Genomic DNA, 25149 nt, shown 5'->3' with positions numbered 1-25149 from the left:
ATGTTCCAAGTATCCTGTTACTCCACAAGCCTGTATAAAACACGTGATGTGCGGTGGATGGCGTTTTTGGCCTAAACCAGATTACCAAACCATTGACTGATTGTGTTCCGTCAACAAACACTTAAATCCAAATCCGGTAAGATCTCCTGAAGTAAGAGGAACAGACACAGGAGAAGCCAAGAAGACTCATGGAAGAGCTGAATGAAAGAGTAATGCGCAGATGTGTTTAAACCAATTCCAATGGCTACATCTTTGTGATGAATGTTAGAATCCACACAAACGAAAGCCCACTGGAAACATTAGCTTCTCAGACAGGTACATACGTTTCCTTTCTCATGTTGAGACATTTGTTGTATCTGTTATGTGTGACGTTATAATTGTGCCTGGTAGATTGTGTGCCAATAAAAACAGCCGCATCACAATGCAGAGACTATCCGACAGATAATCAACTATCCCGCAGCATAAACATTTAAATCCAGAATAATCAAAGGCTCTTTAATCTCGCTATGATCAATGACAGTTTTACAGACTTCCCAGCTGTTGGTGATGAAATGAGGTGGAGAGGTGAACTTCATGACAAGTTCGCACTAAGACTAAGCTCCTCCTTTCACAGAGCCTACTCTTCTCTGATTGGTCTGCTTTAGGACGGACCAATCAGAGCAGAGTAGGCTCTGTGAAAGGAGGAGCTTAGAATTAATGCTTTAGAACGGACCAATCAGAGCAGAGTAGGCTCTGTGAAAGGAGGAGCTTAGAATGAATGCTTTAGAATGGACCAATCAGAGAAGAGTAGGCTGTGTGAAAGGAGGAGTTTAGTTTTGACGCTGGGAAAAAAAGATAAAGCTGCAATTTAAATTATGAACAAATTAAAGTGTTTTTTGAACTTAGATGCATGTAAATCTATTGTATGAGACCTTTAAAATGAAATTAGGAACATTTAAAAACCATAATGGGTGCTAACAATGACCAGTCCTTTTACATTTTTAATTTCAACATATAGTAAAACATTTTTTGTGGATTGCACTCCCTGTTCATTTGTGTGGTCAAAATAAATACATAAAAGAAAAAAAATATATACTAAAAGATTTAGTTCAAATTTGAATTAAATGACGACTAGGGCCGAAACGATTAGTTGACGTTATTGACAAAGTCGACAATAAAACAATTGTCGACAAAAATTGATGACGCGTGAGAGCAGCACATCAGCTTGCTCTTGATTGAGGAGAGGAAGAAAGAAACACTCACAGTCCAGACGCACGCCAAACCTTCCACACAGATTAAGGTGATGTAGATCGCACAGTATTATAACACAAAAATGCAAAATAAGTAAATACAGAAGCAGTGTCGTCATGAAATAAAGCGGAGCCGTACCTGGTGTTCCGCTTGAGCAAAACTTGCCTGTCAGAGCGTCTAAAAAGGAAACACTGTATTTAATGCATCCTTTACTAAAGTTCAAATAAAGGGAAGTGGGCTGTATAAATAAGCACAAACTCCGAAACTGGCATTTGTCTGTGCGGTCAGAGCCGCTTATATGAGTCGCGTGAAAAACAGTGCGAGAGAGTTTCAAACTTCTCCCGGCAGATACACTGTCCCACGCGGAGACGCTCATCACTGGCGCACGCTCGCTGCAGCTGGATTATAACGTGATTGCTCGCGACATATTGAATTATAATATGAGTGTCACGTGTGTATCTTATGCTTAAGAAAATCGGCCGTACGCAGCTCTATAAAGAAGAAAGAGTTTGTTTTTTTGTGAGTTTAAGGTAGATCGAAATCAAGTGAACAGAAAGGTGAGAGGGTAAATGGTGTTCGCCCATTATACAATGCAAAAAATGTTTTTGGGATTTGTCTTTTTTGGTTTGTTTTTCCAATATAAATATCTAAAACTCCTTAAGTACATTTACTTTAGCAGCTATACTGCAGAAGAAAAAAATTGTTAGCAGAGAATTTGGAATATTTTGAATATATTTAGTTAATTTTAATATTTTAAAATATCGAAAAATCCTTAAAACAAGATACATTTACTTACATTTACATTTTACATTTATGCATTTGGCAGACGCTTTTATCCAAAGCGACTTACAGTGCACTTATTACAGGGACAATCCCAGTTTTAAAAGATGATTTTGTCCTCTTTATTGTTAGTAAGCGCGTTTAATACAAACGATTAAGTCGGCACAAGCTGAATAATTGGTTAAGAGCTAACGATTAATCGTTGCGATAATCGCCCAAATAGTCGAATAATAATCGTTCGATTAGTCGATTGGAAAAATTATTGTTAGTTTCAGCCCTAATGGCGACAGTGTGCAATAACACTTTCACAAAAAGTCAGGTTTTTTTTTTTACTCCCACAGATCGGATATTTATGCACATGTGTAAACAAACAAACAAACAAAAACAAGCGCACAAGATCTTTTTTCCCACATCCAATGTGAGCCACTTACTAGTGTGGTTTTAAATCAGATCCATAACCAACATACGGTATGTTGTAGATATTGTATTTCTACAACAGATACACAAATGCACATCTCTGGTTTAATCTCTACATAAGCAGTTTATATGACTTGGGACACTGGATTTCTCTCTCATTGTTGGTGCAACCATGTGTTTGGACTTATTCGCCCAAAACCCTGCTGAGCTTAAGCAACAGAACTTCATGTACCCAAACTCACAGAACACCCAGTGTTTAATAAAAACACATTACATCTGTGTAAAACACTACTTAATGGAATAATCAAAACGCCGAAGGGTGGCTCTTTTATGCGTCAACTTTGCTTCTTACTGTGCCGACCACCCAAAAATCAAATCACACTTTTGTTTGCCTACAAAAGCAACGACCCTTTAATTGCCAGTGTCAGATGCCCGGGGTACACCCACCACCTTACCCCAACCAGAAAACTAAACAAACGCAATGATTCCCTATTTCCTGTTTCCTAAGCCCTAAATCATCGCGCTGGCAGGCAGGGCCAACAGGTCGCCCAAGATCTTGGTGACTGCCTCTGCCTTGCGTCCTGCTAAAGTCATTATGCGGTTTGACGAAGGAGTTCTTAGTAAGTACAGAGATGTACAGGCTGAACATTTTACCTTTGTGCCCTTTGACCCCGTGGGGCTCGTGATGCACCGCTGAGACGGTCAGACCCCCACTTACTTGAAATTGTCGTCCTCCACAAACTTTTGAAGTTCCTCAATGTAGCGAACAGACATCAAGTACTTCTGCACATGAGGGAGGGTCACGAGGTGATCTGCGAGGAAACGGTGGGATTCAGAGGCAGACATGTGCTTGAACATAGTGTACATCTATATCAATTTGAAATCTCTCAAAGGATTTAACGACTAAATATCCAGTACTCAAAAGGAGTACTGTTGTAGCCTGTGAGCTTCGTATGGTTACCTAATATCTGGCTAACTAGTACGGCTTCTTACACGTGTATTCCACTCACATGGAGTTGTTTAACTGATCCACGTTGTCCCTGTTGACTCACTGACTGTTACCAAGATCAGTGAGTCTTGAGATATGACTTAACCTAAACATCCAGACTATAGTAACAAACCAACCGTCAAATGAATGAATCAAGATACACGTGTGTTCTGTGCACCAGTGATTGTGTTGTAAATAAACGTCTCTCGTACTGTGATTTGAAATCAGTGTTTTTAAAAGTTGTGACATTTCTTGCTGAGAGAGCTGTAGTCAAACATGACACTTTAACAGCTTTAGTGTTATATTTTGTACTCTATATTTACCTCATATGGTAGGTCAAGGCGCTAGCATTGCCTTATGCTGTCTAGCTATGAAGCTCACTGAGTTTTGGAACAGAGCCGTAGTCTGCTGGAGTGTGTTTACGTATGTGTACGCCACTCCGAGCTGAACTGACCATATGTACAGGACATCTGCAGGTCAGAGATGACTCGCAGGATATTGTTCATCTGATTGGTTCGCCGTTCGGTCTCGATGATGCTGTCAGAGGCAGGATAGGCCGAGTCGATGTAGATCATGTCCAGCAGGTAGATTCCTGTCAGCGGAAAGGAAGAGAGATAGACTATAAGTATTCATGTTATTAACAGATACAGATATTTAAGGCCGATATGAGCTAATATGGCCAATGACTGATATAATGTCCAATATTATTAGGTCTGTTAATGCATGATGTCTCCATGGAAATTCTATTATAAACAACAAGACTTTAGGTTTGAAATGTATACGATGTGTATAATTCAAGTGCTGTAACTGGTCACAAAAGCATTTCATGGCAAATGAACAATAAATCTATAAAGTATCTGAAGTTTCTGTTTATAACAAGAATCATTTTAATTCTATAATGGATTCTATACTGATTCCTTTATAATATACTGTAAATAAATAGGCACAAAATATTGACTAATGAATTAACTGTCATGAAATATTTAGTTATATAAATAAATTAAATAAATGGACAAAATATTTACTTAAAGGAAATGAATGAATGTTAATTAAATATTACCTTAAATACATAAATGGACACAACATATTGACTTTATTTGGCATGCAGTATTTAGTTATACATATATATATATATATATATATATATATAAATAAATACATTAAATGGAATTAAATATTTACTTAAATAAGTAAATAAATACATGTGAATTAAATATTGCCTTAAATACATATATGGGCACAACATATTGACTGAAATTGGCATGCAATATTTAGGTAAATATATATAAATAAATACATAAAATTGCATGATATATATGTACTTAAATAAATGAATGGACATTAAATATTAACTTTAATTGGCATGCAATATTTACTTAAATATATAGAAATAAATGCATAAAAGGGCATTAAATATTGACTTAAATACATTTATGATTTGGCACGAAATATAGACATAATAAATAAATAAGAATTATACATTTGACTTAAATATATAAATGGGCACAAAATATTGACTGAAACTGGTATGAAATATGTAGTTAAATATATATAAATAAATACATGTGAATTAAACATTTACTTAAATGCATAAATAAACACAAAATATTGACTAAAATAAATGTATGATTTGGCATGAAATATAGACATAATTAATAAATAAATACATAAGAATTAAATATTTGACTTAAATACATATATGGGCACAAAATATTGACTGACATTGGAATGCAATATTTACTTAAATATATATAAATAAATACATAAAATTGCATGAAATATATTTACTTAAATGAATAAATAAATAAAATGGACATTAAATATGAACTTTAATTGGCATGCAATAGTTCCTTAAATATATAGAAATAAATACATAAAAGGGCATTAAATATTTATTTAGGAAAATAAATTAAATATTGACATAAATGCATAAGTGGACACAAAATATTGACTTAAATTTATGATTTGGCATGAAATATAGACATAATAAATAAATACATGTGAATTAAATATGGACTTAAATACATTTATGATTTGGCATGAAATATAGACATAATAAATAAATAAATAATAATTATCCATTTGACTTAAATACATAAATGCACACAAAATATTGACTGAAATTGGTATGCAATATTTACTTAAATATATATAAATAAATACATAAAATTGCATGAAATATATTTACTTATTTAACCTTTAACTTTTCATTTAACTTAAATAAGCAAAAAAATTAATGTCAATTCAATTTGGACTTAAATACATAAATGGACACAAAATATTGACTTAAATAAATCAACGATTTGGCATGAAATATTGGCTTGAACATGAACATTGACTACTTGATAAGCCTTGCTGTCATCCTCATATAATGTAATCAGACCAAATCAGACCAATAATTTAAAGAAATACTAATATTTGCCAATACCAAAATGGCAAACGATATATCATTGCACCCCTAATGTTATTCCACAACAGTTCAGTAAAATACACAGCTTAACAACACCAGAAATAAGTACAAACAGAGTGATCAGAGAATCTGTCAGTATTATTTCATCACTTTTTCAGAGTGCTCCTACATGTTAAACTCCACAGAGACATCTGAGCTCTGTAGAATATAACAGACTTACTCCGTTTACATGCAGTAGACTTTAAAAATGATTAGTTGAAGTATAACAAAGAGACTTTGAGGAACGCCACCTGCACACACAGTTACAGTGCATTAGCTCAGACAAGCTGTGATACACATGATATGATCTGTGTAACTAGAAACAGACATGTACAGATGGCACAACTGGACATTACTGGCCTTAATAAATCCCAGCATGTGCAGCTGAGATAGAAATTATACAACTGCACTGCATTTCCAATCAGATTGACTAATATGAATATGTCAGGCAGCAAAACCCTTCACTAGTAATTACGCTGAACTGTGACATCAAAGGCAGTAGACATGTTCATGCTTGTAAGAGCCCTCAATAGTGAAACACGTCCTATAACAGCATGACACATTTGTGATTATACGTTTATCATCAGAATGGCCATCAACGGTTAAAGATGCTTTTTGGCTGATGATGTAGTTACAGGTTCTCCTAGGAGAGGCTAATTGGACCCGGCTAACCAGCCAAACCCTGTTCCTGTCCTTGAAACAGCTTCAAAATCAATGAACTACATTGACATCAAATATTACCGTAAATGATGTCACCGGGCATTGTGACCAGCATGGGAAAAGGGCGACACAATGTGCAATTTACAAAATTATTTAATAACCAAAGACCTAAAAGTGATTTTGAACATGTGCTCACTTTAGAGAGACCTGTTGAAGAAATAGTTGACCCAAAAATAACAATTCTGTCATAACTAAAATCACCCTCATGTCGTTCCAAACCTGTATGACTTTCTTTCTTGCATGAAACACTGAACAAGTTGTTTTAACAAATATTGTGAATGTAAATGTTTTAGTGGATTTGTACTTCCAAGCTTTAAGAAAGCACAATAAATGAATGACTAAATAAAAGTAGTCCATACGATTATATTCCAAGTCTTCTGAAGTCAAATGAAAGCTTTGTGAGAGGAACAGACCCACATTTAAGACGCATACTGATCACTTTCCCTCCGCTTTAAAACTTGCCTTGGACATGGCCAGCTTACGTACTGCAAAGTGGAAGATTTTCAGTGAATAATTACTAACATTTTTGTCTGTTGCTCACACAAAGCTATCGTATGGCTTCAGAAGACTTGAAGTATAGTGCACAAGTTATGGACTACTTTTTATTATACTTTAACGGTGCTTTTTGAAGCTTGGCAGTATGAATCACCATCTATTTCTATGTAGATTTGCTACGCATGGAAAAAAGTAGCTCTGACATTCTGCCTAACGTCACATTTGGAAAGTCATATGGTTCTGATATGACAAAATTATGACAGAATTAAAACTTTTTGTTGACCTTTTCCATTTCTTCCACGGTTTTAGGAAAAATGAACCCAACACGAGTGGCCAAATATGAACCATGATCTAAATTAGACTCTGAGATAAATTGCTTGGGGCATTTAGTGGCATTAGATGGCAGTCTTCAGTGGTGCTCAACAGTTCATTGGAGTGAGTGCAGCTGTACAGCTTTGGAAAGAATGATTTGAGCCGAAGAAATCTGATCCCTCCCAAATGCACAAAGCTCTCCCTAGAGCAGGCGCGGACTGGCCATTGGTAAAACGGGGACTTTTCCCGGTGGGCCTACTGCGAAATGGGTCTGGATGGCGCCACGATATGCGGAAGGGGGCAGCGATATGCAGAAAAGGACAGCAACAGCAACCCCACCCCCCGCTCAACAACTTTTGGGCCAGTTTCTATGTAAAACCCTGGGCCGAATTTTCTTCCCAGTCCGCCCCTGCCTTATGGTGCGTTCACATTCAACGCGAAGACAATTTTCGCATTGCTCGTGCGAGTTTGACCTCTGGATTATAAATATGTCTTTAAACTTATGTTCGCACAAGTAACGCGAACTCACAAGTATTTCACTTTTCTTCCGGAAAAGGACAGGAGGAGGGGCTTCTATGACTTGGTTCATAGTACAGTACAACCAATAGCTGGAATCAAGTAGACGCGCATATTTTCAGAACTTACCAGGTAGTCCAACTTCCTCGCTCACTTCCCTCCAAGCGATGTCTTTTTTCATCCGGTCTCTGTACATGTGTGACGTTGTGTCATACAATTCCGGGTGCCCACACACCGCTACAACCATTCTTTCATCTATTTTTCCAGATTTCTTCTGCTACTACGTCAGTACGTCAGTGATATCCGGACAATCTCAATGCCGATAGGCTTTCACGACAACGCGTCATGCAGATTTTTCACTCAAGTTGAAAATTTGCGGCGTGAATTTGCGTCTTTGTATGTAATCGTGCCGCGTGAAACGCTCGCTTGGTGTTGTATGTGAACGCACCTTTAGAGTGTGACCAGTTGGCAGTGTGGCAACAGAGGGCATCACACAACGTGTGCTACAGTAATAGAGGACACTGGCCATATGCATGGCACAACTCATAAAGCGTCACACTTGTAATGTAAACACAACAGGGGGTACGAGTCCTGAAGAGCACGCTAGTCGACAAGTGAGCCGAAAGTGTAATAGAAGCACCACAAAATGACATAATTGTGTTTTTCACCTCACATTTATTATCCTGACAATATTAGGTTTAGATTTAAGGTTTAGGATAGGGAGGTCGGTTTTCTTGGTGGGACGGTATATTGAATTTTGATATCTTGCGAACCAATAAAATTACAAACCATATCCTGGATATTTTGAAATATCCTACTGTGCTTTTTTCTAAACTGTTTACAGGGTTCACACAAAGTCCTTAATGTGTTTGAATTTAGCTTTTAGAAATTTAAGGACTGGAATACCTGGAAAATCACCTTGTTTTAACGAAAAGTGCGTGAGATAAAAGCGGATCGTTTCCTCCGTGTAATGTGTGTCCATCAAAGCGGCAACTCCACTTTCATTGAATAATGTGTCTTAATATAATCTGTTCTTTACAGTCATGCATGACAGCATGTATGCGCTAAAGAAACCGAGAGATTCTCGTTGATGTTTGCTGAACTGGAACACTGTGAGGTGCTCGTTGAACTCTTAAAGTGACAGTAACCTTTTTAATATTTCTTATACAAATGAATGTAAACTCAATGTTATTACTTGTTAATTGTGCACATTATTTCAAACAGTGATAGCTCTTATCATTATTATAAATACCATTTCATGATTTAATATTAATTAATAGAATGTAGAATTTTTAATTTGTACAAAGTAAAATTTAGATTATCATAATGATGTCAAACAAATTATTAAAATATAAATATACACTTTCACATACTTGTTTCAGGAGAGTTTGTTCAGTTCAATTGCTTGTTCTGCACCTGAACAGCCTGAATGTACCCCACTATTTATGAAAGCTTTTTTGAAATTATTATCTTAGTCTTATTAAAGAAACTCTTATTATTTAAACTTTGAGCATTTATATTCTGTATTAAAGAACTTTATATTGATGAGAAATTCTAATGTGCATTTTGCTCATGGAGTATGTGGTGGTGGTGGCATAGTGAACTAAAGCACATAACTGGTAATCAGAAGGTTGCTGGTTCAATCCCCACAGCCACCACCATTGTGTCCATGAGCAAGGCACTTAACTCCAAGCTGCTCCGGGGGGGGATTCAATTCACCTTTAAAAACGCACATTTGGACCTTGCCGGTATGCAAGTATATTCTAACTGTGCTGTCCAAGAACTGTACATTATGTAGGACTTTAATCTTTCTTAAATTCGTTTACACACCATTAATTTTTCAATGAAAACAAGCTTATCTTCTTCACCGATTCATGGAATGAGGTTCAGTTTCAAATACAGTTTCAATAGAAACCACATGCCTGGATTTAAACAGAGGAAGTCGTAACAATCTAATAAAGCACAAATCATACTAACATATAAAACAAGGCGAAAGCTCAGAATCTCACTCGTAACTCTAAAGCCAAACAGTGGTGCGCTGCTAATGATTACAAGTGCATGTTTGGAGCAAATGAGCTAAAGGGTTTGTTTAACACACAAGTCCATATGTCAGGTTATTTATGGTGTTCTTGGTAAACTTGGGTAGTGTCTGCTCCAGGGGGCTTTCCTCACCAAAAGTGTTTCATCTTTCTAAAGCATCATGTTTTCTCTGTGCTGTAAACACAACCGACTATTAATGAAATGTTCTTTATCAGTGTCAATGCTTGAATGATTCAGTAAACTCTGCTTTCAGTTTGGTAATGATATATTTGAGTAATAAAACACAACAGGGAATGTGTTATCGTAAATAAAATCACAACTGCCTTATTAGACAAATGGAGAACAACTCCATGATTATTCCTAATGTAAGCAGTACAATCAATAATGGATAATATTAAATATTACAAAAGTTTCTTTTAAAGAGCTACAGCATGGCCAACCTTGACATATCCTGAATCGTGCTATTGGCCACATCGACACGATGACATCAGCGCTTAACATGGCATTGATGTCTAGCAACATAATCGGCATAACTGACATTTATTCTGTGCCATTTAAATGACCAAATTTATTCTGTACCTCATTCCTAACAAAACATCAATTTCTATTGATGATGGCCTTTTCATTTTCCATTTAGAGCCGAGAAATCTTTCACAACCATCTGCTGATCTCCTAAACATTTGCCCGCATGACTTCATGTTATTTCATCACTTAAAGAGAAGATGTCAAACTAAATTTGTAGTTTCTGAAGGAACAACCAGTGCTTTCAAGGCAGCAAAAGAATAGTATTTATTTTTTGACAGTGATTCCTACACTGCAACACAGCTCTTAAAGCAGTGTTAAAAACAAACAGTGAACAGTGTGTCCGGTACAGTAGTCTGTAGTCTGATTCCTGAACAAATGACTCTTATGAGCCAGCTCTTTTGAATCTACAGCGCAAAAAACAAACAGTGAACAGTGTGTCCGGTTCCAGAACAAATGACTCTTATGAGCCAGTTCTTTTGAATCTACAGCGCAAAAAACAAACAGTGAACAGTGTGTCCGGTTCCAGAACAAATGACTCTTATGAGCCAGTTCTTTTGAATCTACAGCGCAAAAAACAAACAGTGAACAGTGTGTCTGATTCCGGAACAAATGACTCTTATGAGCCAGCTCTTTTGAATCTACAGCGCAAAAACAAACAGTGAACCGTGTGTCCGATTCCAGAACAAATGACTCTTATGAGCCAGCTCTTTTGAATCTACAGTACAAAACAAACAGTGAACAGTGCAGTCTGATTCCAGAACAAATGACTCTTATGAGCCAGTTCTTTTGAATCTACAGTGCAAAAAACAAACCGTGAACAGTGTAGTCTTATTACCAAACAAATGACTCTTTTGAACCAGTTCTTTTGAATCTACAGCGCAAAAAAACAGTGAACAGTGTGTCCGATTCCTGAACAAATGACTCTTATGAGACAGCTCTTTTGAATCTACGGCACAAAAAACAAACAGTGAACAGTGTAGTCCGATTCCTGAACAAATGACTCTTATGAGCCAGCACTTTTGAATCTACAGTGCAAAAAACAAACAGTGAACAGTGTAGTTTGATAACCGAACAAATGACTCTTTTGAGCCAGTTCTTTTGAATCTACACAGTATAACAAACAGCTCTTCCTGCCAAACGTATGACTCTTATCATCCGTTTCCTTGTGAATGAAAATCAGACTAAACCACCAGTCTTTCATATCATCATATTCAACTTGAAATTAACCAAGAGTGAATCAGAGTAATAACGGAATGGTTGTTGATATGATAATATGTGGCATAACATACATTGTGAGTTTTGATGTAATTAGTGGTATTTTACGAACATGTTAATAACAAATTAATAAAATATCTTAATTAAGTCCGTTCTGTTAAAACAGGAAATGATCTCATCATTTGGTAACAGGCTGCTGAGGGCAGTAAATCCAGTAAGAACTGCAACTCCTACCAATAAATGATGCAAGTTGCACAGAAACTACACACTTCACTTCTTAAATTTGGGAGCACTGAAAAAGTGAAATGAGGGGTATTTTAATTGTTCAACATGCGGGCACAAGCGACTATTTACTGAAGCCAGCTCGTGTTGCTGAAACTGAACTACTGCTTGTCTTCAGCATTATGTGTGCATGTTTCATCTTTAGTTCTGCCAGGAAAAAGCTGGTGAAGGACTCACTGATCTGATGTTCAGACTAAACAAGACCAGGTTAAAAGCTTCCTTGTGTCCTTAAAAGGCTGCAGTGTGGCATCTTACATAATGCAGTTTCCCCCCCTGAGCCTGGTCTTCTACCAAGCACTCATGGTGAAAACCTGTCACATCAAACAGAGTATTGAATTTCCTTCTTTCCTATGCAAAATATTCCATTGGACAGCACAACTGTGCATCGTGAGTTGCTCTTGTTACACAATCAGAGACTATTTCCCCAAAGGGACTCATGAAACGTGCAGAAGCAAAGTTCATGTTTGTTGAGATTTGGTTTCAGCGCTGATCTTTAAAAACAAACCAGTTTTTTTCAGAAGCAAAGGCTTGTGGGTTAAGTCCATCATAATGCTGTTCATATGCAGTCTGGCTCACTTATGGATTATCCTTCTGCCTCTGATCGGTTAAACTGAATTTTACAAATGTTTTAAAACAGATCTTGGAAAACTCACCCCTTCTTTCATAAGTCGCACGATTAGATATATTAAAACTAAATAAATTAATAAAAATAACTGAGGAGTTGGAGCTTATAGTTCACACAAAACATGGTGGAATTTGTATTTATTAGTTATTGTTTAGGATGTTGTTAGGCCCAGTTTGTTAAAGAGGGGGCTGGTTGCCAATGTTAAATAAAGTCCTGTGGCAAACAGTATCATACACATTTTATGCATTTGGCACAGTTTTATCCAAAGCAACTTACAGAGCCCTTATTACAGGGACAATCCCCCTGAGGTGACCTGATGTTAAATGTCTTGCTCAAGGACACAATGGTGGCGGCTGTGGGGATTGAACCAGCAACCTTCTGGTTACAAGTTATGTGCTTTAGCCCACTACGCCACCACACCACACGCCCTGCAGAATCCAAGTACAACCAGACAGAAGGATCATCACATTATTCTCTAGACATACAACATTGAACTGAATCCAGGGTCGTCACGTACACCGTGCATCCGTTTTGGCTTTATGTTTGGCCAACTTCATGTTGCAGACTAAAGAAAGAACTCCCATTAGATATATTCGTTCAGCACACATCGTATGTAACACATCAGGTCAGTGTCCCGTCATTTGCCAAGACAGTGTCCTGAAGAACGTCCAATTGATCTTTAAGTAATCCAAGAGATCATCCAGACCGGGACATGTTTGGAGCGGAGAGGATATGATGTCGCCGTTGGTTTTCAGGCCGTATCACCTCCATGTAAACACACCAAATCAGATGAGTCACAAAACAGATCTTTTGGCTTAAATGAATCTAGAGGAATCATGTTGTGCTCATTAGAGTCTCTTTCATCTTGAATTTACAGATTAACATGGTACAGGTTCACCGATTGTCTGTTAAATAACATTACACTTGTTTTTGCCAATGAACCGATGATTCCCCTGCGCTAATTTATAAGACGGATTGTTATACAACAGAAATGTAAAATCAGGCAGTTAGGTAAAAATATTTCGTGGACAAATTACCAAATTTGTCAGAAAAAGGAATCCAAAAAACAAAACAAACATAACAATAAACTCCCTTACAAGAACTGAATGTGGTTATTTTGCAGGACATCCACTTGCTGATCTTGTAAATAGGCCAAAAGTAAAAGGGAGTTTGGAGAGAAACTCAACAAATAACGAGAATCATAAAGATAACTTTTTATTTCCTCATTTCAGCACTCGAGCACTGTTCGACTATTTGGAAATGCAGCTACTGTTAATGGTAAAATGGATGTCTTTAATGAACGTAAACAGCAAAACAAAAAAGCAGATGTGTGTCAAAGTGTCGTAAATGCATCCTAACGGACTTGCCGCTGTCTAGTATGTCCTTAACATTAACAAAAAATAAATAAAAATGCGAAAAACACTTACTGCTATTGGCTGGATAAGTCTTATTAAAAGTATTAATGTATTATAATCATACACTGACATTATTTCTTGTTGAGGTGAAGTAAATATAGCAGAAAATATGAAGTACTTTCTACATTGAATATGTTAGTTTAAGTGTGAAATTGAAAATATTAATCAGAATCAACATTATGCATGTAAATATAAATGCTCTAGCTTCCCACCTAACAGGGAACGTTCCAACAACATTATTTAGAGGCTTCCCACCTACAAACAAATGTTGTAAATAAAACATTAATGGAACATCCTTATAACGTTATTACACTTAAATAACGTTCTACTAATGTTAGGAAAACATTTTAATGTTCTCACAACCAAAATGTAATGTTTGGAAAATGTTTTAAGAACATAAAGTAAATATTATTGTAGAGCCGAGGAGGGCGGCGCCGGGCTGGAATGACGCACGCCCGGTCCCCAATCAGCCTGATGGGGCGCGTGAGGGATAAAGGTGGCCGGTGACGACCGTTCTCGAGAGAGAGAATAACAGACAGCTGCCCTGTATGTGATTGTGTGTCTTTATCAAATTAAATATTATTTATATTGTTAAGCCAGTTCTCACCTCCTCCTTTTTCCTTTAACCCCCCCTTACACTGGTGCCGAAACCCTGGAGGGAGGAGGGATGCTCGTGGTAGAGTCCTGGGGAGCCAGGGGAGTAGCCCGACAGCCTGGACGCAGGGAACGGCCGCCGTCCGCGAGGCGAGGAGGGACGGGACTCCCCGACCGCCTGGAGCGGTGGAGTTGCTGCCAGGGGCGGAGGAGTGTCCCCACGTGCCGCCAGAAAAGCGGATGAGCATTCTGTCCGCTGGGGGTCGGAGGTTTGACTCTGGTCCGCCCGGTGAGGAGCGGCTTTTGTCCGCCTGAGAGTGTGGAGGAGTGATCAGGGACCACGCGACTCTCCCTCTCTCTCAACCTTGCCTATTATGTTTTTTCCCCTCATCTCTACTCCCAGGTCAGGGAAGGCGGGGATGATCAGCTGACAGATGGGGTGCAAGGGGGGTATGTACATCATGCCGGGGGCTCCCCGGCTTGAGGCAATGCTGGGAGGAGTGTAGAGCGGAGGAGGGCGGGGCCGAGCTGGACCGACGCACGCCTGGTCCCCAATCAGACAGATGGGACACGCGAGGGATAAAGGCGGCCGGTAGCGACAGTTTGAGAGAGAGAGAATAACAGGCAGCTGCCCTGAATGTGTTTGTGTGTGTGTCTTTTTATTTAATTAAATATGATTTATATCGTTAAGCCGGTTCTCGTCTTCTTTTTTACCCTTTAACCCCCTTTACACTCTTTAAATGCGATTCATTTAAAACATTTAACGAGTTATATTTTCTTAATCACGATTAACGCATTTATCGTTAATACGGCATAAACACGGGTGTCATTACACTGACACACATGCCACAGTGCCAGAGCCCTTCTACCAAGGGGATTCTACAAGTTTAGCAAAAAACAGCATAATGCGGCAGTCCTATAGACATGCTATGGGCGGTGCTGTCTTTACACGCTAGCTGACTGTTACGCTCTCTCCTGCGCTTCCCTGTCAGTGATAAAATGATGGAGAAAGGAGCTCTTAGTGCTAATTGTTGTACAAAATACGCCCAGATGGGACTTGTTACAGAAATCAGCCTTTGTAAGGCGCATGGTGAATTCAAAGTGGCGCACGACGTTGGAGTTGCCGCCCTGACGTGAATCATGAATGCAGCTTCACGACTGCTGTAACAAGCGGATAGCCACAGTCTACCGGCAGATTAATATTGAGGAGTTTATGGCAGTTTTTTGACGTGGACATTTTTGTCCTCTAAGGACCTCCGAGTAACTTTTCTTTTGTATTTGTTCTATTGCTTGAAATTCTTCTTATTATTTTTTTTATTGTAATAATGTCCGTTTACTTTTCTTGTATAATTACTAGATAGCCTGAAACAACGTTTACTCAAATTAGTTAGTATTTTGTTGTGGTATTGGTGTTAAGAGTTGTCAAATTAGCATTAGAACTGAAATACTACCAAATGAATCGATATCCAGCCCTAAAAACTCCCTTTGTGTTCCAAGAAAGAACGAAAGTCATTCACTTTGGAATGAAGTAAGGGTGAGTAAATGTACATTTTTGGGTGAACTATCACTTTAAAAATGACTTGATCACTTTGAGCTCAATTATTTTAAGACAACACAACAGCACAATTCAGCGAACCCACAGATAACGACCTTCTTATGTGCCTACATCCAGACACATTCTTAATTACTGAGAGACACAGACCTCTGATCCAGACTATGGAGCCGTCTCTCACTGTGGCTGCACACTAAGTAGCGGACCGACATCTTAAGTAGCTCATTACACTGTTGCTGCTTTTCACATCACCACTCAAACACAATGAATAAACAAACGTTCCAAGCATGGGCAGCTTGACCTAGCCACCCCCGTCCTATAACCATAAATCACTCCAATGAACACGTCTGCTTCGGAATGGACACGATTCCCACGCCTCTGATAAATGGACACAGGTTTAGTTCTGAGGAAAAATGTTTATCTGACTGACTAGAAAACAAAAGACAAGTGTAACAGATACTGGATGCTGAAAGTCATGCATGCGCTTTCTAGCAAATTAGATTAGGGTCATCATTTATTATCCGAATGGTCCATGCTTTAAAACAATACTGCACAAGATATTTGGGTTTTTCAGAGAATGTATTTGTAACCTGTATTTTGTCTTACTGAGTTTTTATAGTCAAAACAAGTGAAAAAAAATCTACCAGTGCTGAAGAAGTAATCCAAAGTATTTAGAATACGTTACCGACCTCGAGTAATCTACAGCGATACATTACAAATGACATTTTACAGCATCTATTCAGTAAAAGTAACCCTCTCAACCTTGATGTTATTCATGACGCTGTTTTAACCCAAATTATTTGAGTACAATAAGTGTTTTAAAGTAGGTGGATGATCACGTGATATGAGCGTGAAGCGATCGTCTGTGTTCCGCAACTGCTTTCGGGTCCTTTAATAACATATAATGTGCGAGTAAGGGCAGCTGGTGGATTTTCTGGAGCCCTCCTAGTGTAAGATGATGCCCCCCTAGGGAGTTGGTGCCCTACGCAGACTGCATACTATGTGTGTAGGGAGTGGCGGTACTAATAATAGAATATTGCACCAGCTCAAAGAAAAATAAATAACAATTTGCAAAACTGCAGCATCCCACAAAATGAAATAAATGTAAAAAAGAAGGATTTCTCATGTGCAATTAAAGTATAAAGTTTTTAATGTATATAAACAAAGTGCATATAAATGTAACAATTCAAAACAAGATAAGTTGGCTCCGCCCTCCCTCATGCATCTTTAGTTCATTGGTTGACACTGCGTGTCTGATTGACAGGTACAACAGGTGAGGCTGTAAGTCTGAGCAGATATTTTTCTTTGAATTAGTTAATTCTATTCATTTAAATCTTTTGATTGTTCATATCTTAATGTTTGAATATTTTTATAAATAGATCAGGCTCTTCTGATATGTGAGCCGACTCCCAACTTAGAGCCAACTCGATCTCAAACGACCCCTCACTACTAGATATCACATGCTGCAATTGCTTTACAAGACACTCGTGCATTAAGCGGCAAATGTTGTACTGTGTACTTCATGTGAAATATACAGATAAAGCACAACAGTACTAAAAACAAGTTTAATTAATGAATTAATTATATTTAGTTATTTGAATTAAACAAGTCAACTCCACATTACTTAAATGGTTTTGTCTCAACAAGACTTTTTCCATTTGAAAAAATTATATTTATATTAGTGCTGTCGATTTAACACGTTAATTCGGTGTGATTAATTATACAAAAAATAAAACGGACCGTAATAAGGAATATTCCTTCCATACGTGCATGTCAAGCTTGTAGTACCACCTTTTTCCTCCAGGGGGCAGTAAGTGAAACTCGCTCTATAGGCAACATGCAGCTTATACAGAGAACAAACCACACTCACCGAGAGCAGACAGCACAAGATGAGAACACGTTTTTGAGTAGAATCACAGCTGGAGTGCAAATCCAAACGCAGGGATCTCAAGACAATTTTCAAACTCCGTTTAACTTGACACAGAGAGATAAAAACGCTACATTTATGATGCGACGCAACCGAGATGCTCCAAAAGCGTCCGTCTGGCACAGGTGTACATTAATACTTACTTAAACATGCCCTTATAATTATGCTGCCTTCACGTGCTATCGGAATTATCGTAAGTACGAGTTTCACACTCGGCGATGAACGACGATTGGTAAATAGTAAATGGTCTTTTTTTTTAACCTTAGAGGTTACCAAAGCACTTTACACTGTGTCCCATTCACCCATTCACACACACTCACACACCAATGACGGCAGAGCTGCCATGCAAGGTGCTAGCCTGCCATTGGGAGCAACTTGGGGTTCAGTGTGTTGCCGAAGGACACTTCGGCATGTGGAGTCGTGTGGGCTGGGAATCGAACCACCAACCCTGCGATTAGTGGCCAACCCGCTCTACCAACTGAGCCACAGCCGCCCCAGATATCTTGTATATTTTGTTACTTGAGGGGCTTTCTAAGCAAACATTTATGTATGCGAATAATTGCGATTAATTCGATTAATCAGCATACCATGTAATTGATTCAATTACAAATTTTTAGCGATTAACAGCCCTAATTTATGTATATCAATGTAACGACTCAAAGCAGAAAAAGTTAACACAAATTTCAACGGCGAGTTTCCATAAAAGGTTTAAAGTTAAATGAACTTGTCCGGGCTTACTTCCCATTAAATTAGGGATTTAACATAACTAGTTACTTTTCTTAAGAGTAACAGTAACAAGTAACATAAAAGTAACATTCCCCAAAACTATTATTTACAAACACACACAAAGAAGATAAAGTAAAATAAGAAATAACAGAGAAAAATAAAAATCGAAACTCCAATGATTCCACTGATGTCACGTTGTTATTGTGTGTTGGAAACTGACGTAATTCGGCATAGACACATAATTACAGCGGCTGATCGTATTTCTGTCTTTGCTCACATGTCAAACCCCACAGAAACAGTAGACAGCAGCGGTCAACACTCGCTACACACACCTGTCAATCACCAAACACACTTCAAACCCCCCAAAGAAACATCTGTCAGAAGCACTTCAGGAAGACAAGTTGAAAGTGCTGACAAGGACGATTTTTTCCAAACGTTTTCTTCCTCAGCACTGTAACTGATCTCAAGAATTTATTACTGGGAATAATTGTTCTATAACGTCACCGTTAACTGCCTTGACGAGCAGTTTTCTTTGGTGCGTTCCCCCGTTTCCTGCAGAAACAGAGATCCGATCTCAATTTCGCCGCGCTTATTCACTCACTTAAGAACCAAACGATGGTCTAACTGACCACGTTCCTACATAACCAGCACACAAACACACACACAGCACATCGTACAAACGGATTGTACAAATCCAGATGAACGAGAAACAAGAACGTATCAAAATATTTAATGTTTTGAGTCACAATACACTAAACTTGGGTCTCATGTTTTATCTCAAGCATGCTCTTCACTGACATTCTAGTTGATTTGGTTAATAAGTACACTAACATTTCAAATAAACTTAATTAGGGGCAAAACTGTTAGGAGTGGTGAAAATGATGCCGCAACTGTGGGACAATCGCAAGTAAAAGAAAAACAAACAATTTTTTTTTATTAATGTTAAAATGGTTTGTTTATTTCATTCTTTGTTTAGATTATAATTAGGGCTGTCAATCGATTACAAATTTTAATCAATAATGTCCCAAATAATTAATCGCGATTAATCACATTTAATCGCATATACAAATATTTGCTGAGAAAGCCCCTCATATAACAATAATTCAATATATAATGATGAAATAAGTATACATAGTTAACTTTAAATATTACAAAATTATATATATATATATATAAAATAAACAAATATTCAGATAATTAAAATGCATTACATTCTTGTGGCAGAAGAGTTCATCATTGATAAGACGATACAAAAAGCTGCTTTATAATACAATGTATTGTTTATTACCATATTATTGATCATAAGTCAATCATTGACACACAGTTCACAGCAATCAATCAATCAGTTGGAGATTTATTATGAGGGATTGTTTAAGGACCCGTCAATTTACACCAGCATCAGACATGCTTGTGTAGCGTCTTGGGTGCGTTGCATCATAAACATACATTTTTAAGGTCACTGTGTCAAGTTAAATATAGTTTAATACTTAGAAAACATCTTGAGATCCCTTAGTTCGAATGTGTGCTCCATCAAGTGTTTTGAATGCAAGGACGTAACGCATGTTTGTGTTGTGCTGGATGGTTGTTTTCTTCACTGTATAAAATGCGCTTTGTCACACAGCTGAAGTTTCACTTACTGCCCTCTGGAGTAAACAGGTGGTACTACAAGATTGCATTTCTCAGGAATCTTCGTTATTACGGTCCAGGGGCATTGCCATTAACTGTGTTATTTTTTTTAACGTGTTATTTTTAATAAAATAAATCGCACTGAATTAATGCATTAAATTGACAGCCCTAATATATACTTATATAAAATTGATTGTTTACAGCGTTCATTTAGCTAACTTAAACTATGACGAAAAATTTCCGTCGACAACCTTTTTTTTTTCATGACGAGGCGGCACCGATGTCATTAAATACTAACTGTGACTATATCAACATGCAATATTGTTGCCGAAAAAAGACGAGACTAAATTGTAGTTTAAAAAAATTACATCTTTACAATTATTTTCAAAAAAAAAAAAAAAAAGTCAACAAAATATTATAGTCTGTATTTTTTCTAAATTACAATCCAAATATCCTGTTCATTGGAAGTCACGAGCAGCAGTTTCCTTTCACGTGCTGCATATCAGGACCAAGCAAGCACAGTGACGAGTCCCGTTCAAGAAGTTTACAGAAAGCTAACGTTCATTTAATATTGACAGCAACTGCTGGACTGATGCATATGAAGGCTAACCACAAAGAAATTGAGGTAGGTTAACTTCTTATGTTTTTTTTAAGCTATATTAAGACAACTATATTAGACAACTTAAGTAATATTAAGACAAGGCAGTTGCGTTACATTATGTAGGCTATGTTTTGCAGCTAAACCGAACTTAAAGAAATAGTTCACCCAAAAATGAACATTTGCTGATAATTTACTCACCCTCAGCCCATCCAAGATGAATCGGAGTTTCTTTCTTCATTAAAACAGAATTTAAGATTTTTAGGGTTTCATTGCAGGCCTCCTCCTTTAAACAATGCAAGTGAATGTACTCACTTGATCCACAGACCAAGTGCCGTTCACAAACCAACATTTTCAGAAAAGAAGAGGAGCTTTATTTGTCAACTGGAGTCGTGTGGATTATTTTGATGCTCCCTAAATATGCATTTTGGACCGTCAAAAAGTGGAGTACATTCACTAGCATTGTTTATAGGAGGAGGCCTGAAATGAAATCCTAAAAATCTTTCATTTTGAAGAAAGAAACTCAGACATCTTGGATGACCTAAGGGTGTGTACATTTTTGGGTGAACTATTCCTTTAAGCTAATAGGCTAACAAATTGTTGTGAAGGAGCTGAAAATGAGCAGCAAAGGTAACGTAGGATTGAGTATAGACCAATGACTGATGTATTTTGGCATGTATTTGAATAATTGGGGCACTGGCTACCACCTCTGGAGTTTGAGGCATGGAGTGACTCCAGCCAGGTCCCCTAAGCAACCAAATTGGCCCAGTTGCTAGGGAGGGTAGAGTCACATGGGGTAACATCCTCGTCGTCGCTATAATGTGATTCGCTATCGGTGGGGTGCGTGGCGAGTTGTGCGTCGATGGCGTGAAGCCTCCACACGCACGCCTCTTTCTCTCTCCCCCTGATGTCCCTCCGTCCCTCCACCTCCCATCCTTCTTTCCAACCTTTCCCGTTCCCCCAGAAATGGTGGAACAATCCCCCGAGAACAGTGCCCCGGTGTCTTTCTCTCCCCCGGCTCTACCCATTCTTCCTCTCAGGTGAGGGAAGCTGCCACCACTGGTGTGGGTTTGAGGTTTGGGTCGGTCTGTTGAAGTTGCGGGGAGCCGGGACATTTCCACGAACAGTACCCTGTGATGGAGGTGGGATGGTGATGGTGTCTCCGTGGCAACGGCTAAACAAGCCACGTGATAAGATGCGCAGGTTGGTGGTCTCAGATGCAGAGCCAGCTGGGATTTGTCCTCCACAACCCGGATTGAGGCAAGTCACTACGCCACCACGAGGACTTAAAAGTGCATTGGGAATTCCAAATTGGACAAAAAAAAGAGCAAAAATCCCCCGCCAAAAAAAAAAAAGATTCAGTTTGACACTGATCATTTTTGGCAGGTTAATGCAAATATGTAAACTGCATGCCATGGCTTGATATATATATATATATATATATATATATGTATGTGTGTGTGCCAACTGCAGGGGTATCCCTTCTTCTTAGCCTCCCTGGTAAAGTTTACTCCAAGGTGCTGGAGAGGAGGGTTCGGCCGATTGTCAAACCTCGGATTGAAGAGGAACAATGCGGGTTCCGTCCTGGCCGTGGAACGACGGACCAGATCTTTACTCTCGCAAGGATCCTGGAGGGGGCCTGGGAGTATGCCCATTGTGCCCAGTATGCCTACATGTGTTTTGAGGATCTGGAGAAGGCGTATGAAAAGGTCCCCCGGAAGAGATCTGTCCGTGACCTTCAGCTCTCACTGGATCGATTGGCAGTCGAGTGTGAAGCGGCTGGGATGGCACCTATTAGCACCGCTAAATCTGAGACCATGGTTCTCAGCAGGAAACCGATGGAGTGCGTACTCCAGGTTGGGAAGGAGGTATTGTCCCAAGTGAAGGAGTTTAAGTACCTCGGGGCCTTGTTCACAAGTGAGGGGACAATGGAGCGGGAGGTTGGCCGGAGGTTAGCTCTCAATCTACCGGTCAATTTTCACCTATGGTCATGAAGGCTGGGTCATGACCGAAAGAACTAGGTTGTGAGTACAAGCGGCCGAAATCGGCTTCCTCAGAAGGGTGGCGGGCTTCTCCCTTAGAGATGAGGAGCTCAGTCATCCGTGAGGAGCTCGGAGTAGAGCCGCTGCTCATTTGCGTCGAAAGGAGTCAGTTGAGGTGGTTTGGGCATCTGGTAAGGATGCACCCTGGGCGCCTCACTAGGGAGATGTTTCTGGCACGTCCAGCTGGGAGGAGGCCTCGGGGAAGACCCAGGAATAGGTGGAGAGATTGCATCTCCACACTGGCCTTGGAATGCCTCAGGGTCCCCCCAGTCAGAGCTGGCTAATGTGGCTCGGGATAGGGAAGTTTGGGGCCCCCTGCTGGAGCTGCTGCCCTCGTGACCCGACTTCGGATAAGCGGTTGAAGATGGATGGATGGATGGATATATATATATATATATATATATATATATATATATATTTATTATTTATTTTTTTATTCTAGGTGTGTTTTTTAGAACACTTTTACATTTTGGATAGGGATGTAACCTAATTGCAACCCAAATAAAATGTTAAGCAATGTTATAATTTTTTTGTGGTTGCTAGGATGAGTAATTTTTATGGATTTTTTGTATTGGATAGTGAATACAAATAAACATCCTTAAATTTGTTCTCAGTAATTTGACAGTTTCACCACACAGCTGCATGCACTATCATTCCAAAACTATTTAGTCTGCAATGCGACCACATTCATCCTGTTCACAACATACAAACATCGTTAACGCTAATCCGAATAATGTTCCATGCATTATTCCACCCCAGAGAAAAAAAGCTTTTTAATGACAGGCCGTTTAACTGCTCTGTCGGCTGTTCCAGTGATGAATAACTAATTGTTGTACAATTGTGCTTGATTTCTCTAACAACACAGATTATTCGACAGTGCTTCCAGCTGGAAGACTCAAGCACAGGTACGGTAGAAGTGACCTTGCGTTTGGAGCAGTTCGTCTGCAGTGCAGTCTGTCGTGTCCATTGGGACTGTTGTGGGAATTGTGTAACATCAGCTGACAGCTGTGAAGTTTGCAGATATGAGCACTGGGCCTGCAAGAATGCTTCTCAGAACAGTAAATTCAAATTGACATTCAGATCATAAAGTCTACTACGTCCATCCTGGTAACAGAAAAAATACTGGAACTCACTAGAATGTATTTGCCCTATTGATTAGTCACTGTGTGGAAGACAACACCATGCTGGATCCAGCATTTTGCTTGTTCAAATTGCACATAAATCAGAACCTGATCTTTCAGACTGACTGATCACACGGTCATTTTGTAAGTATAGAAATCTGATCTATTTAATTAGACGGTTGCAAGGGTAATAACACAAGCCTCAATATGATGCCAAGAGACTTTCTTGTACAAAAACTAGAGAGAAGCTTTCAGTGTGGAAAGAGAGGATGCAAAACTAATTTTGCCTTTGTTGCGTCTCATCATAACATCCAGTATTCACTATGTATATACATATACATGTCTCTTCCCGAATGACGATCACACTTCGACACGGTGCAAGCGTGAAGTGAAAGTGTAAGTGCGAGGCGATCGTCTGTGTTCCGCGAATAGCATATAGCGTGCGAGTAAGGGCAGCCGGTGGAGTTTCTGGTGCCCCCCTAGGGAGTTGGTGCCCTATGTAGACTGGGTAATATGCGTATAGGGAGCGGCGGTACTGATTACTGGCTAACGGAAACCCTGCTGCTGTCTAGCCAATGCAAAAGTTGGAGACATTGCTGGAACCCTGTAGGTAACCCCGGATACAATTGTAACTGGTGGGAACCCATTTAATCCCACCGGTTACAATTGTGTCCGGGGTCTAAAAGGACACAATAGAGTTTCTGTTGTTCAACTCTGTTGGTGGGGTAGGTTTTATGAGGATGTGTGAAAAAGCCACTTTATGTATCGAAGAAATACTGAAATTGTCTGCTGCCACAATGTATACAGTATATGTACATCCATCCATCCATCTATCTTCAACCACTTATCCGAAGTCGGGTCACGGGGGCAGCTGCTCCAGCAGGGGGCCCCAAACTTTCCTATCCTGAGCCACATTAACCAGCTCTGACTGGGGGACCCCGAGGCGTTCCCAGA

The 25149-nt window shown here is 38.9% G+C and overlaps 1 protein-coding gene across 2 annotated transcripts in view; it reads right to left on the bottom strand.

Annotated features, from left to right (window-relative positions):
- The window catches only part of LOC127631821 (ras-specific guanine nucleotide-releasing factor RalGPS1-like), a 160019-nt gene that overhangs the window by 33798 nt on the left and 101072 nt on the right, over positions 1-25149 (bottom strand). For both annotated transcript variants that reach the window (XM_052110185.1, XM_052110193.1), the window contains exons 8-9: positions 3870-4007; positions 3146-3239 (exon numbers count right to left, since the gene is read on the bottom strand). In XM_052110185.1, coding sequence (XP_051966145.1) covers positions 3146-3239; positions 3870-4007 — 232 coding nt within the window. The remainder of the gene's footprint in view (positions 1-3145; positions 3240-3869; positions 4008-25149) is intronic.

This window comes from Xyrauchen texanus, chromosome 3, assembly GCF_025860055.1.
Source record: "Xyrauchen texanus isolate HMW12.3.18 chromosome 3, RBS_HiC_50CHRs, whole genome shotgun sequence".
Lineage (NCBI taxonomy): Eukaryota > Metazoa > Chordata > Actinopteri > Cypriniformes > Catostomidae > Xyrauchen > Xyrauchen texanus.
The sequence above is the reverse complement of the archived record's forward strand: the minus strand, read 5'-3'. Positions and strand labels throughout refer to the sequence as shown.